This window comes from Vidua macroura, chromosome 22, assembly GCF_024509145.1.
Source record: "Vidua macroura isolate BioBank_ID:100142 chromosome 22, ASM2450914v1, whole genome shotgun sequence".
Taxonomy (NCBI): Eukaryota; Metazoa; Chordata; class Aves; order Passeriformes; family Viduidae; genus Vidua; species Vidua macroura.
Genome location: NC_071592.1, coordinates 6,653,505 through 6,669,331, shown reverse-complemented (window position 1 = coordinate 6,669,331; position 15,827 = coordinate 6,653,505). Strand labels below are relative to the sequence as shown.

At 51.3% G+C, this 15,827-nt stretch overlaps 1 protein-coding gene across 3 annotated transcripts in view; it reads right to left on the bottom strand.

Moving 5' to 3' along the window:
- The window catches only part of FLI1 (Fli-1 proto-oncogene, ETS transcription factor), an 86,783-nt gene extending 71,321 nt beyond the window's left edge, over positions 1 to 15,462 (bottom strand). The window contains exons 1-2 of one of the 3 annotated variants that reach the window (XM_053996907.1): positions 15,219 to 15,462; positions 13,282 to 13,363 (exon numbers count right to left, since the gene is read on the bottom strand). In XM_053996907.1, coding sequence (XP_053852882.1) covers positions 13,282 to 13,320 — 39 coding nt within the window. In that variant the 5' untranslated portion in view covers positions 13,321 to 13,363; positions 15,219 to 15,462. The other 2 variants (XM_053996909.1, XM_053996908.1) reach the window with 2 other exon arrangements.
- Between the last annotated feature and the right edge of the window lie 365 nt (positions 15,463 to 15,827).

The window sequence follows — 15,827 nt, the reverse complement described above, 5'->3', positions numbered from 1 at the left end:
CAGTGCCTCTGTGGAAGAGCAGAGCTGAGGGCACAATTGCTGTTAAATTACTTTGCTCTGGATGTGCCCAGGTTTGCCTTGCTGTGCCCTCAGAGTCACACCCACCCTGCAGCACAGGTTAAGTACAGAGCTCAGCACACCAAAAGCATTGCAGCATCTCAAGCCACATCCTCTCGTGCTGCCCTTCACCTGTGAAAACCAGGCAAGGGGGTCTCACCCTTCTTTCCATGGGGGAGGCTGGCACTGCCTCCATCCCACAGTTTTCTGCCCAGCATGAAAATTTACAAGAAGTCTCAGCTAATCCTTTGGGCAGGACAGGAGCACTGATCTCAGTGCATGGCACAGAAAGAGGGTACGTTGGCAGAGGGGACAAACACGACACAGGGACCTGCAAAGTGCTGCTGATCCTGGAATGGCTCAGTAAAGGAGCCCAGGAGGAGATCCTGTGTCTGGATCCTGTCTCTGGACCCTGTCTCTGGATCCTGTGTCTCCCAGCCCCAAGAGTGTCAGGAGTCCTGCACTAGCAGGGCATGGCAGCGCGGCTGCAGAGCAGCCCCAGGGCAGGCCCAGCCCCCGGCCAGTGACCTGGGCTGTGGCCGAGTTCCTCCTTTGGCCACAGCCTCCAGCGTGACTGAGCCCAGCTCGGAGCACTGCAGTTCCTCATCCCCAAACCGCAGCCAGGGGGAGAGCTCAGGGCAGCAGGGACAGGAGCAGCTCCCGGGGCTCCAGAGGAGAGGGGAACAGCCCAGCTCTGCTCAGGGATGGCCAGGGGGCTCCTGGCCTGTGCAGAAAAGCAGGTCCACGTGTGCACCACAGCAAAGGTGCAGATGGGGAATTTCTGCACTTTCACTGCACAATATTTGGGGCTCCACAAATCAAAGAAAGTTGTGGTGCATTAAATGTATCCTGAATGAGGCCCAGGTTACTTTTGCTACAGATCAGAGGAGGTGGAGGGGAAAACCTGTCTTATTCCAGCCATACCTCCCAAATACTGTGCTTTCAACACTCCTGCTTTCTCCCTTCCTTTCTGACATTCACCCTTTCATTCCCTCTTTCTTTCCTCTTTCCATTTTCTCTTCCTGCCCATCTCCTTCCCTCCCCCTTCTCTTGAGACCTTTCCAAACCGTGCACTTGTCACAAGCTGCTATCTAAGGGAGACAGTTTCAGTTCCTGCCTGTTTGCAACTTCGTTCTACCCAGGTCAGCAAAATAAAAGAAAAAAAATTTAAAAAGAGAAAAAAAATTAAAAAACAAAAAACAAAAAAACAAAAAAAAAAAAAAAAAAAAAAAAAAACACCAAAAAAAAACAAAACAAAAAAAAAAAAAAAAAAAAAAAAAAAAAAAAAAAAACACTTTTAAGACGAGCTCGACACCCCACCCAGCCAGGCGATAGGCATCTTTCGAAATCCTCCAACCCAAACACACCCACAGCGTCTCTCGCTTCAAGGCTCCTCTGTTCCAGCGGCTTCTGTTCCGCAGCACTCCCCAAGAAAAGCCCGTCACAATCACACAGGGGTCCCCCAATGCCAGCCCTGTGCTGCCTCGGCTTGGAGAAGCACCTCGGAGTGCCTGGAAGGGCTCGGTTTAGCTTTGCAGGGCTGAAGGAGCGGCCGGCTGGCCGGAGGGCAGGAGGGGGAACTCCTCTCGCGGTCCCAGCAGCGTCCCTGGTTGCTCAAGGCCACCAGAGGTTGGTTATGTTGGTGGTTTATTTGCTTCACTCTGCTTCCCTTTCTCCCAAGCCAGGGTGATGTTTCTCCTCCAGCCCGGGGCTTTTTCCCCGCCAAAAGCCCCCAAAAAGCTGCTGGAGGAAACGCACGGGCGAGCACCAGAGCCAGAGCGCCTCGGCCAGGGCCGGGCGAGGGACCAGGGCCAGGGACACACGGACAGCGGGGGCAGCTCCGAGCCACGCCGGGGACAGGAGCTGCCACTGGCACTGCCCCCGGAGCCGGGCACTCCCCGGCCTCTCCTCGGGCCCTGGCCCAGGGCTTCGGGCCGGCTGCGAACCCCCGAGCGCCGGGGAGGAGACGGGAGAGCCCCGAGACGCGGCGGCGGCGAAAGAGGAGGAGGAGAAGGAGGAGGAGGAGGAGGAGAGAGCCCGGCCGGAGCCGGCCCCCAGCCCCGCGCCCCTTCCCAGAACCCCCCAAGCCCGAGGGGACCCCCAGCCCCTCCTGCCCCCTTACCTTAATAGTGCCGTCCATCGGGAATAACTTCCAGCCGGGACCAGCAATATTCCACACATTGACCCGGTTTAGCCTGCGACTGACGCCTCCTGAAGTTTTTTATCCTTCTCTCTCTTTTCGCTCTTCTCGCTGCCCTTGCAGCGGTTTTGTTGCTCTCTCCGTACCCCCTCTCCCCCTCTCTCTCCCTCCCTCCCTCTCTCTTGGTCTCTCTCTTTTTTTAACTTTGCTTCTTGCAGCAGAGCGAAAAAGAGACAGTTAACCGGATGAAACGTTTTTTTCTGCTAATTTTGGGAAGTGAAGTCACTCGAGGAGGAAACCTTCGTCTCTACGCTGGTCCTGCCTTCTTGATGAAAATATATATATTTTACATACAGGATATTTGCTCCATTTAGATAAGAAGAGGCAGAACAATAGCCACCTCTGTCACAGCTCCTGTTTGTCGCTGGGACAGCCCGGCCAGCTCAGAGCTTGCCTCGCACCCCAGCCCGTGTTAGCCAGCCTGTGTCATCTCACGGCTTAGTTTAACGTGGGGTTTTGCCTTTTTTTTTTTTTCCTTTTGGCTGGAGCAGCTTTAGCCTGACTCACTGAATTTCCGTCTCTTCCCACAGATTTTTTTTATTAATGCGTTTTCCAGTCAACGGGAAAAATTAAGGGGAGAAAACCGTAAATGCAATTCGGTGACGGCAGGCAGAGGGAGAAAAGAAAAAGTCTGGCGATTAAAACGTATTCAAAGCGTATTTCGAGCCCTTTCCTTCACGCCTCCCAGCACGGAGCGTGAGCCGAGAGTGCAGCCCCTGCCAGGAGCGAGCGCTGAGTGCAATAATGCAGGACAGACAGACGGATTAAACACAGGCTGCGGATGGGGCTGCGGGCAAGCCGAGGCTCTCGGCCACTCTCGCCCCTTCCCTCACTCCCACTCGTCTCGCGGGGTGGGATGTGGGGCTGGGAAGGGAAAGCACTGGGATGGACCATTTTCCGTCCTTTCTTTCAGGTGCCGGGAGTCCTTTCCCAGCCTCCTCTCCCAGTGCGAGCTCCTCACGAAGATGTGAAATCCTCTCAGAGCGGGGGGACACCCCCACTTGATAAAAATGTCAGAACCTCACAATAATTATCAGAACAGCCGAATGTAACGCTCCGGTGCCGTGTCCTGACGGGCACAGCAAACAAAACCCCTCAGCCAGCAGCCTTTAGACCTCGCTTCAGACCTGGCGAGCCCCTGACGTGCAGTCCTCCCTCTCATTCAAACCGGAGCGAGCGGCGAAGGAGAAACGCGCGTTTTCCTTTTTCCGGGAAAAGCCGAAGCCTTCCAAGGGACCGGGGAAATGAGACAATACCCGCCTGTCCAGCTCCCCCGCTCCCCGCCCTTGCCAAAATAACCACGGCGGAACACATCGTGCAGCAGCCGGGGCGGCCCTCCTGCCCCACTTCCACAAACGGGGCACAGAGCAGGGAGGGAAAGGAGGGTGAAGGCAAGAAAGAAAAGTGCCAGGGCAGGCGGACACCCTGCCCGTCGGTGGAGCGCGTTACCTTGTCCAGTGCCAGTCGTGTCCAGGCTTTTTGTTTCCCCCGTCTTTAGTCCAGCCACGGGGAAGGGGATGAGGGGAAGCAAAATTATATCCAAAGTTATCCTGCCCCTGCTCCTTCCAAAAGGGAAATGCAATAATGCCACCAGTGTTTCTCCCCGGCTGCGGCAGAGATGCTTTATTAATACTTTATTTCTCCAAGCCCGAAGCTGGCAGGAGAGAGCCGCAGATCCCCCTTGCCCCTCCCTCCCCTCCCTCCCCCTCCTCTGAAATTAGCCTCATCAATTCAGCTACAATTTTTCAGTTCGGATGCAGACACGGGGCTGAACGTGACCAGACCTGGAGGTTTTTGGCTCGCTGCTTGCCAGCGATTGAGGCCGCCTGCAGCCGGGAGGTGAAGGGGGAGCGCAGGGCCAGCCCGGCCGCCTCCCCTCGCCCCGCGGCCCCGGCCTCTCCTGTCTGCTCCGCGCTCCCGGGGGCTGCGCCGGGGTCCCCCGAGAGCAGCACATCTGGATGCTGCTAGCGGGGTCAGGTCCCCCCTTGCCTAGGGCCACAAAACTGGAGTTCAATTAAAAGAAATCACCGTTAACCCTTTGCTTTCCTCATTCCTCTTGCTTTTCCATGCCCTGTGTCCTGTCCCCCCGGCAATGCTCCGGTCCCGGCTCCCCCCTCGGCGTTCCCACATGGCTGCAGGCTGCAGCGACCAGAAAAGCGAGAGGTTAAAGGGAAGAGTGAAACGCATCCTTTCAAAACCCGAATGGTTTCCTCTCTAGACAACGCTCCCCACCAGCCCCGACAAACAACGCGGGTGGGGGTGAGGGAGAGCACAGGTTGAGGATCTCAACCGCGAAAGGAAGAGGAAAAAATCCCCTGGCAGGAGCCTCTGTCACCCACCGACCTCACAGGGCACTTCGAGTCGGGACTGCGGGACCGACAGTGGGGGAGCCGAGGATCCGGGAGAGGCAGGGGGAAACCACCTGAAAACGGGCCCAGCTCGCGGGAGGGGACCCCAACACCCTCAAAACCCCTGAGCCCGGCACCCTCAAAACCCCTGAGCCTGGCATCTCAAAACCCCTGAACCCAACACCCTAAAAACCCCTGAGCCCGACACCTTCAAACCCCCTTTGCCCAGCTCCGGGCTGAAGGGACAAACAAATCCGGCCCCTGCTGCGCATCCCCGACGCTCCCAAAGACGGGAAGTTGCCAAACAGACCCCCCGCCATCCCACCGGGAGATATTTTTGGAACCCAACTCTGCATTTTATGGCCAGACGGGCACCGTGACCCGCAGGGGTTTATTTTGCATGTCTGGGGATGACTAGAGCGGAGCCTGCTCAGGTCACTTGAGATCCCGGGTCTGTCAGGGATGCTCCGTGCTTCTCCTCCTGTGTTTGGGCTAAAGCAACATTTGGGAGAACCCAAGAGATGAGGGAATGAGCGAAGGTGTTACATATTCTAAAGTCAAGCCAAACAATCTGCTATTTTCCTCCCAAATAATGAAAAATAGAAGCTTTGCATTATTTTTCTTTCTGCTTTAGATTTAATCCCCCACCTTCCACCCCACCACCCCTACCAAAAAAAAAAAAAAAAAAAAAAAAACACACCAAAAAACAAAACAAACAAAACAAAACAAAACAAAACAAAACAAAACCACACACAAAAAACAAACAACTCCTAAAAACCTCAAAACCAAACCCAAAGCCGCCTTTGAAGTTATGCCATACTTTTTGGAAAAGGCTGAAATATTCATAACCTCCGGACGCCAAGCTCTGAATCATCCTAGGTGGCTGTGCCGTGACTCTGGGTATTTAACTGTTATTTAACTGAGTATTTGACTGAGGTTTTAACTGGTATTTAACTGGGTATTTAACTGGTATCTGACGGAGTTTTTAACTGTTATTGCATTTAACCAAGGAGGGAGCCGAGACAGGCGGGGGAAAGGCGAGCACGGGGCTGAGCAGTGTTCGCCACTCTGGTTCTGTTACTCGCCCTTCCGGATGCACACGTACGTACAGCTAAGGAATTAGGACCTGTTTAATGTGGCCACCACTAGACAGCTGGAAAATAATTTGATCTTGGCAACCACGGAAGATTTCAAATGCTTACGTCGGGACAGGCTGGTAGAAATCAGTTACTCCTTTATTATTATTATTTATTATTATTATTACTTTCCTATTTCACTCCGTTAACGACTGGAACGGAATCGTCGAGCGGCGTTTTTAGTTAGCTCAATATTGATCTCGGGCGCCTGGCACGTCCCCACCTCCTCTCCCCGTCCTTAGGGCTGGGTCCCAGCGGCTGCAGCCCCACACGGAGAAGGTGAAAACGCCACGTTCGGCGCGATCTGAACGAAAGGAATGGAATCCCCCCTTCCCACTGGGGGGATGTGGCCTGGAGCTGTTTCGCGTTAACCCCCGGTGTAGCTCTGTGCCAGTCCCTCGCAGAACCCCAAAGATCTGGATTTTCTGTCAGTTACCCACACGGAATTAGCGGGCATCACTTCATAATTAAAACCGTCCGGTTATTCCCTAGGAACAAACACAGTGAAAACCTTCCCGAGCCCCATTGCAGGTTGGGAATCTGATTTTCCGAGGAGAGGAGAGAGGATTGGCTTCTGTCACCCTCTCTGACCCCAACAGCATCAGCTGAGCTCTCGTTGAGCCTAGCCTGGAGCTGTCGCTGTCAACTAACGCGGGGATAAGCGAAGGGGAGCTCAAAAAAAACCCCAACATCCACGCCCTGGCTTTGTGGCTAAAAAGTGCCTCATTTCCCACTAAATGTGACAAAGTGTCCCCTGTGTAAAACGAGCTTTCAATACACGTGCATTTACACAACCCGCGCTGGGTGCATTGTGTGTGTTGCATATCTAATAATATCGCTTTCTGGATAATTTGCCCTACGTGCTATTCTCTCTGACCGTACGCACAATTCCCGTCATTCTGGACTTGCAGGGGGCCACAGTTTATCCCGATCAGCCTTCACTGGAGGGAAACTCTCCCCCAGCTCCAGTGGACTTTTAAAATCCCCGGCTCTGACTTTCCTCTGGCACTGACCCCATCGCAGAAAGAAAAACGTGTTTATTTTCTAACCTCACATTCTTACAAGCAAAAAAGCCCAAACTGCAGCCCTGGGATTTGATCCCCCGAAACGAATCCCAATTTTAGACCCAATTAATTGGGCAAACCTCCGCTTTTCAGCTGCAGCAATAAAAGGGAATCAGGAGAGTGTTCCAGCCGCAAAACTGAAGGATCGGGTCCCTCCTCCCGACAGGAACAGCCCAGGAGATCTGGGAAGCTGAAGCCGGGAAGTTACTCCCCGCTAATCGGTACTAAGTAAAACATAATGTCTTAAAAGTGGGGTGGAGAAGATGCAGGAGCTTTGAAGCTGCATCGCAATGAGGGGCGAGTGGGGCGAGCCAGGGGTGTCCTGGATGCTTTTATTTGAGTTCCGTGTCCCAATAAAACAGCCCCCGCCCTCCTTCCCTCCCCCATCCCGCAGTTATTGAAAAGCTGAGGCACAAAAAACAAAAATACTGGAGGCCAAAAAAAAAGATTGCAGTGCACTAGCTCCGAACGTCTGGCCCCTCGCTTGAGGCCATAATTAATTTGAGATTTATTTTTATTGGAGAAACCAGTCTCGTCTGACCTTAGCCAAACAAGACTTCAGCGAGACCCTTGATGCGCTTGAATGGAACAGAATATTTCTCTCTAACTTCTCTTCAGGCGGCCGTGCCTGCTTTGAATTTGTTCCTCAGACTTCATATATTTGGAGATTTACAGGAAAGATTTAAAGCATTTTTCCCCTTAGCATTCACTCTGTCTTTTCTTCCCTTTTTGCTCCCCTTCCCCTCCACACCTCCTCTCCTTCTAACCACGGGGCTGGGAGAGCATAGGGAGGGCTGGAATACAAAATTCCCTGGATCCAGCATATTGGGAGGGGGGCGTTTTTCCTGTAAATTGGGAAAGAATGGAGCCTTTAAAAGGTCGCAGAGCTGGGGAGGGGGTTGGTTGCTGCTGCCTAAAGACGGAGGTCACTGGAAAAGCTCGTCCCTTGTGCCCGATTTATTTTAGAAAGCTCCAGCGTGCCACAATTCCAGAAGAAAAAACACTTTTTCCTCACACCTCGACTTAAATGCAAGTGTCTTGAAGGTAAAGAGGGAAGGAACAATGCCAGCCCTTCCCCACGCAGCGCGGGGCTGAGCACGGGAAAAAGGACACGGGGACATGGAGAGGGATTTTTTCTCTTTAAAGTAGAAAGATCGGTGCAAACAAGATCTAAGTCCTTAAGCACCAAGTTGTCATAAGGCGTTAATCAACGACTTGCTAAAAGTCCGACAACTTAGCAGCGTCTGTGCCCTGAGAAATGGGTGTCAAAATGGGAAAGCAAGAGAAACGAATGGGTATAAATGGCATTAGTGATCGCGGAAGGCGAGTGACGAAGGAGTTCACAGCAGCTTCTGCCCCCGAAGTTACTGCAGTGCCCATCCCCTGGAGGTGCCTGTCCCCCCCTCCGAGCCCAGCGGAGAAGGACTGGAACCCTCCGGGATGCCAGGAATGGGGAAAAAAAAAAAAAAAAAAAAAAAAAAAAAAAAAAAAAAAAAAGCGCAGAAACGGTTAAAGCGCTGGAGGATGCACTCAGTAGGAACATCAGCACCCGGAGCGGGGAAAAACCAGTCCAGGGAGGCTTTGGTTTTGCCTTTCCTACCGGGCTCAGGTTCTCCAGCTGTTCCTAGGAGAACGGGCAGGTTTCTGCCCGCTCCACCCGCGCATCCCTGAGCACCTGCGGGCTGAGCCCGCAATGGTCCCCCTGCAGCGCTCGGTCCACCAGGCACCAATCCCACCGCAAAACGAACGAAATCCCGGGATATTCTTTCCTGGCAACCTGTTCTCTGCTCCTGTTCTGTGGGAAAGGGACGCGTCCGTGACGGGGTTTGGCAGTGTCCGCTCCAAAGAAAACTCCACTGTTTTGTCCTTAAAATAAGAATTTACCCCCTCTCTCTTTAGGGCTTCTGTAAACTTTCCAGGCGGAGGGAGAGCAAGAACAAACCCAATATTGTTCCCAGCCACGCAGCCCCTTTTGCCTCCATGAATATCCTTCTTTGTGCTGCACCACAAACCTTAGGGCTGCGTTAAACCCAGGCTTAAAGCGGGAACCCCGGGCTTGCACTGAGGTTCCTTCCCGGGGCAGAATCCATCTCCGTGCCCTTCCCGAGGGCCGGGGCCGCTTTCCTCAGGGGCAGCGGGGGCAGCAGGACTGCAGGGGGAAAGAGGAAACGCGGGGTGAGGCCGGGACAGCCGCTCCTCTCCGCCCTGCGCTTCCCTCCCTCTCCAAGGGACCTTCCCGGCAGGGTCTGCCTGGCCGGGCTGGGACCTGGAGTGGGAACTGCCCCAGAGTGGAAATTCCAGGGGCAGGAAAGGGCTCCAGGAGCAGGAAAGGGGCTGCAGGAGCAGGAAAGGGGCTTCAGGGGCAGGAAAGGGCTCCAGGAGCTGGAAAGGGGCTGCAGGAGCAGGAAAGGGGCTGCAGGAGCAGGAAAGGGGCTTCAGGGGCAGGAAAGGGCTCCAGGAGCTGGAAAGGGGCTGCAGGAGCATGAAAAGGAGTTCCAGGAGCAGCAAGGGAGAGAGGCTTAAGCCGGCCCCGGGGCTGCTTCGGGAAGGGCAGGGCACGGGAAGCGAAAGCAGAAGCGCTGAGTGTGCGAGGAGGAGGCGATAAAGGGGACATGAAGCGTTTGGATGTTGCTCAAGGGCAGAAGAAAAGCGCGGGTGAACAATGAACTCCCAAATTATCCTTGTGCTGCTTTCTACACATCTGAAAGCACAGACTGGCAGGGCAGGAGGGGAGCGAGGGCTGCTGTGACCTGGAGGAGCTGTCGCAATGGCAATAATTAAAAAATCAGAATTCAGAGGTCATGTCGCTTTGCTTATGGCTCTTTCCATATCCCTCCAGTCAGGATTTCAGTGCTGTCTTCTTTTAAAATTTAATTTACCAATTATATTCTGTGTTTCATTCTCTAAAGTCAAGTCATTGTGTTTAGATGAGATTAGCACCTTCTGATACACTGTGAATTATTAAATATTTGCCGATCAGCCAGTCCCTAATGGTCTGAGGAACAGAAATTCTTCAACAGTTATGCAGAATAAGCCATGAAGGATCAAAATTATTTTTTATTTCTATGAATTGCCAGCCCTCCATTGAATTAAGGCCCCTACAAGAAATGGCTATGAGAGAGAAGCTTGGGTTCCCCTGCCAGGAGTTCTGTGGGATTGGGTTCCCCTGCCAGGAGTTCTGTGGGATTGGGTTCCCCTGTCAGGAGTTCTGTGGGATTGGGTTCCCCTGCCAGGAGTTCTGTGGGATTGGGTTCCCCTGTCAGGAGTTCTGTGGGATTGGGTTCCCCTGTCAGGAGTTCCATGGGATCTGTTATCAGTGCTTTTGATAGCCCCTCTTTGCTGCGATGGAAATCGAGGTTGCAGCACTGAGAAGCTGAGCTTCCAATCCGAGTGACTCCACATAAAAATCTTTGTTAAAACAAAGCATTTTCAAATGAAATCCTCCTCTGCCTCCTGCAGCTCCCTCACCTCACCTCACCTCACCCCTCAGCCTGCTTTTGGAAAGCCATGACAAGAACCCCGTGGCCTGAAGGTGTCCCAGGATGTTTGGTGAATTCGTTCCTTCTGGAATTCCTGTGGAACACCCTGTAGGTGTGTGGAACACCCTGCAGCCGCCCCCTCTGGGCTCCAGCTGAGGGGGACGAGGCATTTTCTGTCCAAGGCATGGAGTAAGCCTGAAGTGAATGCACACTGTCCATCTGTTGGGGAGGATTTGTAGAGAAGATCAATCCCCATCTCTCTTTTTCTGGTGGGGGTGGTGTACACATCCCACAAAAGTAACAAAGAAAATACTTCTCCCTTCCATAAGACAGCAAATAAGGTTTTGTGGAGAAGGAATAACATGAAAATAATAATAATAATAATAATAATAATAATAATAATAATAATAATCAGAATAGACAGAGAAAGAGAGAGGAATTTGGACTCAATCATCTCTCAATCTTCTGCTTTTCAAACTTTGTGCTCCCCAGAGCTTGGGAAGCCCTCCCAGGCCAGGGTGGGGCAGCAGGAAGGGAAGGAAGGCCAGGAGGTCTCAGGGGGACCTTGCTGAGCTGCAGCCACACTCCAAGAGGGGGTGATGTAGCAGCAGAAGGTGGGGGAGCCCTGCTCAGGAGCACGGAGCTCACTGCACCACGGAGGGGATCCACAGCTACATTTCCCCTGCCTGGAACATCCATCAATCCATCAAACCCGGAGGGGCAGAGACTGACCTCACCCGTGTGTTTAAGGTTCAAACTTCTCTGAATTTCACCACACTCCCACCTTAATGAGCTGCTCTGAATGAGCTGCCCAGCTCAAACCGCTCAGAGCCAGTGGCAGACATTTCCTTTGTCCCCAGAGGATTTTGGGTCAGACTTCATTGAAATACTGCTGATGTTTTTAAGCACAGGAACAAAAAATTTCCCTGCTGCCATCGGTGTGGGAGAAGCTCTGCAGACAAAACAGCAGGGACAGTATCCTTGCCCAAAACACCATCAGCTGAGGAAGAAGGGCTGTGCCAAGGCAGAGTCCAGCACCCCACAGCTGCGTGTCCCACCTGGGGACTCTCCCTGGTGGATACAGCACAAACTCCTGGGAAGGGAACCCTGTCCCAGCCCTTTTCCTGCAGGACTGCACTTCCTGAGGAGGCTGCCCCGACACAGCTGGGGACAGGCTCCCCACTCCTGTTGCAATGCTCCGTTTTTCAGAACTGGGCTCACTTCCACGATTCCAAAGGAATTTTGCTCCCAACAGGAGCAGCCCTGGATCTGCCTCCCAGGCCAAGGCAGTGACACCACTCCAGAGGATGTCTCAGGGCCTTCATGTCCTCACTGCAGACAGAGCCTCCTGGGGCATTTCCTGTACCCCCAACTCCAGCTGGCCACAGCCAGTCACACTCTGGGGAACACCTTCGTGTGCTTGAACTCTGACAGGATTTGCCTTCCCCAGACTCGAATTTCAGCTGTTTTCCACAATTTCTGTTGTTCCAGAACCTGCTCCAGAGCTATGAGAACTTACTGAGCAAAATTACCTCACCAACATTCCCTGAAACACCAAGATGGGAGTGGGATTTTGGGGGTTATCAGCCTGGGGGGAATCCTGCCCATTCCTGGCTGGATTTGTTGCAGTGATGTGGAGCAGCAGCACAAGCTCAGCCAGTGCCACACGACCTGGGATCATCCCAAGCTTACATTTCCATTGCTGATTGTCCCAGCCAGTGCCCAAACTGAGCCATGACCTCAGAATTATTCACAGGAATCATCCCCAGTAATCCTAGGGCACAGATCATTGAGAGAGGGAAAGGGAAAAAAAAAAAAAGAGAGACCAAATTCCTGTAATAAATTATTCATTACAAATTATCCACCCAGCTGTAGTTAACACCCTCCTGTGTTTCTTCAGGGACAGGAGAAGCTTGTGGTTTAGATTTTCCCTAAGTGCTGCTGCATGCAGGGTTTGCCTCAAACGTGTAACCCAGATGTCCCAGGCTTGGTTTATTTACATTCTTGGGAGCTGTTGTGAAAAAACCCCTATATGATGTCAAATATAATATAGAGCTCAGCTGAGGTATAAAGGGACAAGGCTGTGCCCAACCAACCCTGCTTTGGTTTTTGTTTTAATCTTTAAAAAAGAAAGAGGCAGAAGTGGTCCATCAAAATACATTGTAAGATCCATTAGTTTTTTTTTTTTTTTTTACTTAAAATAAATAAATAAATGCAAACAAGTATTTAAAGTGCAAGATCTGGTAATATCAGTTAAAAACAAAATAACTGAAGTTAGTTTTCCTACTAAATTGCATGGAAACCTTCAAGCACAGAAAGGAACTTCAGGAACACAGAAAGAAATCCCAGTGTCACACAGCACTGCCTGGTGTGACAATCCATTGCTTCAGCAGCTGACAGACATGTCTGCCCTTAACTCATTCAATATTTTCCCCCTCTAAATCCATTCTGAAATGGACCTTTCAGAAACCCCACAACCCCACAGATCATCTTGCACATGGAGCTCAAGAGCTGGCACGGCAGAGAAGAGAAATGAAATTCAGCTCTGGCTCAGGACTAAGGGGGGCTTGGAAAGCAGAGAGTTGGAAGGAAATGGAAGGAACCACTGTGCCAGAACTCTGGGATACAGCCTGGGAGCACAGCCCCATGGGTGTGCTGCTTCCAGAGCACTAAACCAGGACCACACTGGAGTTTAAGACAGCCTGACCACAGCATAACCCAGCAAAGCCAGCATCGATGAAGGGTAAAAGACAAACCCGCTTGAACTCATTGTTTGTCATCGGTGATACAACTTCTGGCTCAACCCTGCATGCTTCCAAAATGATACATTTGATATTTCAGTCTCTGATCCCTCTGCCACTGAAGATCAAGGGATTTTTTTTCCCTGCTAAATTCAGTAAGAAAGGGAATGAGATTTTCAACCAATACAAATGACTGTGAATTTGGGAGGATTGTAATTTTTGACATTACCTGTTTAAAGATGCTGTCATGTCTTACCTTGACGTAAGACGAAGTGTCTGGTACAGTCTGAAACATCCTTACTTGTTTATTAGATATGTTTAAAGGTCCTAAATTTGACCTGAAATAAATCATAAAAATACTCCCAGTCATATATATGCATGTAGAAAAATAAAGGAATAAAGCCTGGTTTAAAGAATAAGATTGGTAATAAAATATAAAGAGGAATGAGCAAGTGTTACTTTTAAAGGACAGAGAACCACATCAACACAGTAACTAAAATCAAGTAAGAGACTCACAGAGCAGGGGTTTATTTTTCATTTTTAATACCAGTTTGGTTTTTCCTTTGGATTCTCCCTCCTCCTCCTCAAGAAAAGAGCCTTCTTCACTTTAGACCAGAGCAGAGGGAAATGTTTGACATTTGATTAACTGAATTTCTTAGCCAACAATTAAAAGCCAGCTGAAATACTCGTGTTTTCATGTCGAGCCTAGTTAACCCCATTGACTCGTTCCCCGAGGTTCCCGTGGGCTGAGTGAAGGGCAGTTGCCTTTCCTGGCTCATTGAAACCATCCCGAGCCATTAACCCGCCGGCCCCGACTGATTTAAGGAACCTTCCTCACCAACAATAATTAAACCATAAATTAAAAAATAACCCGAAAGGAAGCATCGCTGCAGATATTAAAAGAACTCTCAGGGCTGTCAATCCCATTTCTGTTTCGGGTCCTGCTTAGACTTTGTCCCAGACTCAAGGCACCCCATCTGTTTCCCTGTTCTCCTCAGCCTTGATGAGCTCCTGATGAACGGAGTGTTTTCTGCCTCCAACCCCCAAAATCGTCACTGCAGAGATGCAGAGATTAACAACGATGGTGCAAAACGTGATGGTGTGTGGGAAAACAAACCCGCAGCCACCAAAACATCCGAAAACCGATTTTATTTGTCCTCCCCGATCCTCTCGGGGTCTTCAGCTCTTCTGGAACGCGCCAGAAAGCAATTAGCTAAGTGTAATTAGCGAAGTGTAAGTAGTGCATCGTTAAGAATCCCAGGCACCCTCGCACACATCCCCGCCTGCCGCTCCCTGCTGCGGTTCTGTGCCGCTTTCCGGGGTGGAAGGAAGGGTCAGAGATGCAGCCGGGAATTACTGCAGGGAAAGGAGCCGGCGGCATGGGAAGGATGCGCAGGAGCCGCGCACCCCGGGTGCTGGGCTGGGGCTTTTGTCCAAGCTCCTGAGGAAAACTGCGGGGTCCTGACAGCGCCTTGAGCGCGGCTTGTCCCGGTCTGATCCGAGCCAGCCCCGGGTTAATTACAGACCCGCGTTAATGAGGCTGCCCGGCCGCTGGAGCGGAGACCCTGCAGAGCCCGGGGATAGCCCCGCACCCCTGGAGCCGCGGAACCATGCGTGGAGTTCAGGGGAAAAAGAGAAATTAAAACAAGTAAAAACCCCTCAGCCAAACAACTGGAAAATAAAAGCTCGCTATCTGCACGTAACCCCCCTTTAATTGATTTTTAAAGTATTTATTGCCCGTCCAGCTGGCACGGGAGGGCAAGCGGCTCTAAAGCGGACAATGTGTTTCTGATAAGTACAATTCCTTTTTTTCCTGTCGTCCTCCCTCCTAACACATTCCAGTTTCTTTTGCTTCTGAACTTGCGACGGGGGTGGGGGCAGGCAGAGTGGAGGGACAAGGTAATTTTGCCTCGCCAGTAAATTTTCTGGGGTCAAGGATTCCCATATTGGTTTTCCCCGCTCTCCTCTTTACCCCTGATTAGCATCCCCCTCCCGCCTCCTTTACCTCCCTGTTGTAATTACGCCTGTGCATGTAAATAAATACATCTGCATATTTTGGAGCCGGTTCTCAAGAGCCTGCAGCGGATTATTTATCGATCGGCTCGCCCTGCCAGCGTCAGCCGCGAGAGAAAAAGGCCTCTTAAACTACTTTTAGAATCGCTTATTCTTATTGCTATGGTTGAAGGGACTCACCTCTTAGAGCCTTTCCCCTCAGCCAGTGGCAGAGCAGTTTGTAAAGATCCAGGGTGAGACCAAACCCCAGCTCCCCCCCAGCTGCGGAGCACTGCCCTTGCCGCTGCAGTTTTGCGGGGAGAAGAGAGATTTCAACTTGCTGGATCCAAAGCAGCGCTGAAGTTAAAATTCCCAGCCCATCCAGACAGGCTGCATCAAGCAGGCATTTCCTCAGGGGGCTTCTGTGCTGCTCGCAGCTCCAGGACGTGCTTTGCTTTCCTTTCCCTTGCTTCTCTGCCCTCTACTTTTCATTTGATTTCCGTTTTCCCCCCTTATCAATATTCCAGCTGTTCCCTCAGATTATTCCTGGCCATGGGACATCCTCGCCCCGTGAGCCCTCCTGGCGCTAAGAGCGACTTTAAACAACACACTAAAAAAAGAAAAAAAGAAAAAAAAAAGGAAAAAAATTCACAACTTTTAAAAAAAAAAGTATTGCTGAGGAGTCAAGCCGAAAAGAGACGCTGAGTGGAGCTCAAGTGCTACTTTAAATCCCCTTTTTAAAATAAGGAAGTTTCAAATATCCGTTTTTAAATCATCGGTCCTTATTTTGAGGTTTTCTTTCCTGACTCC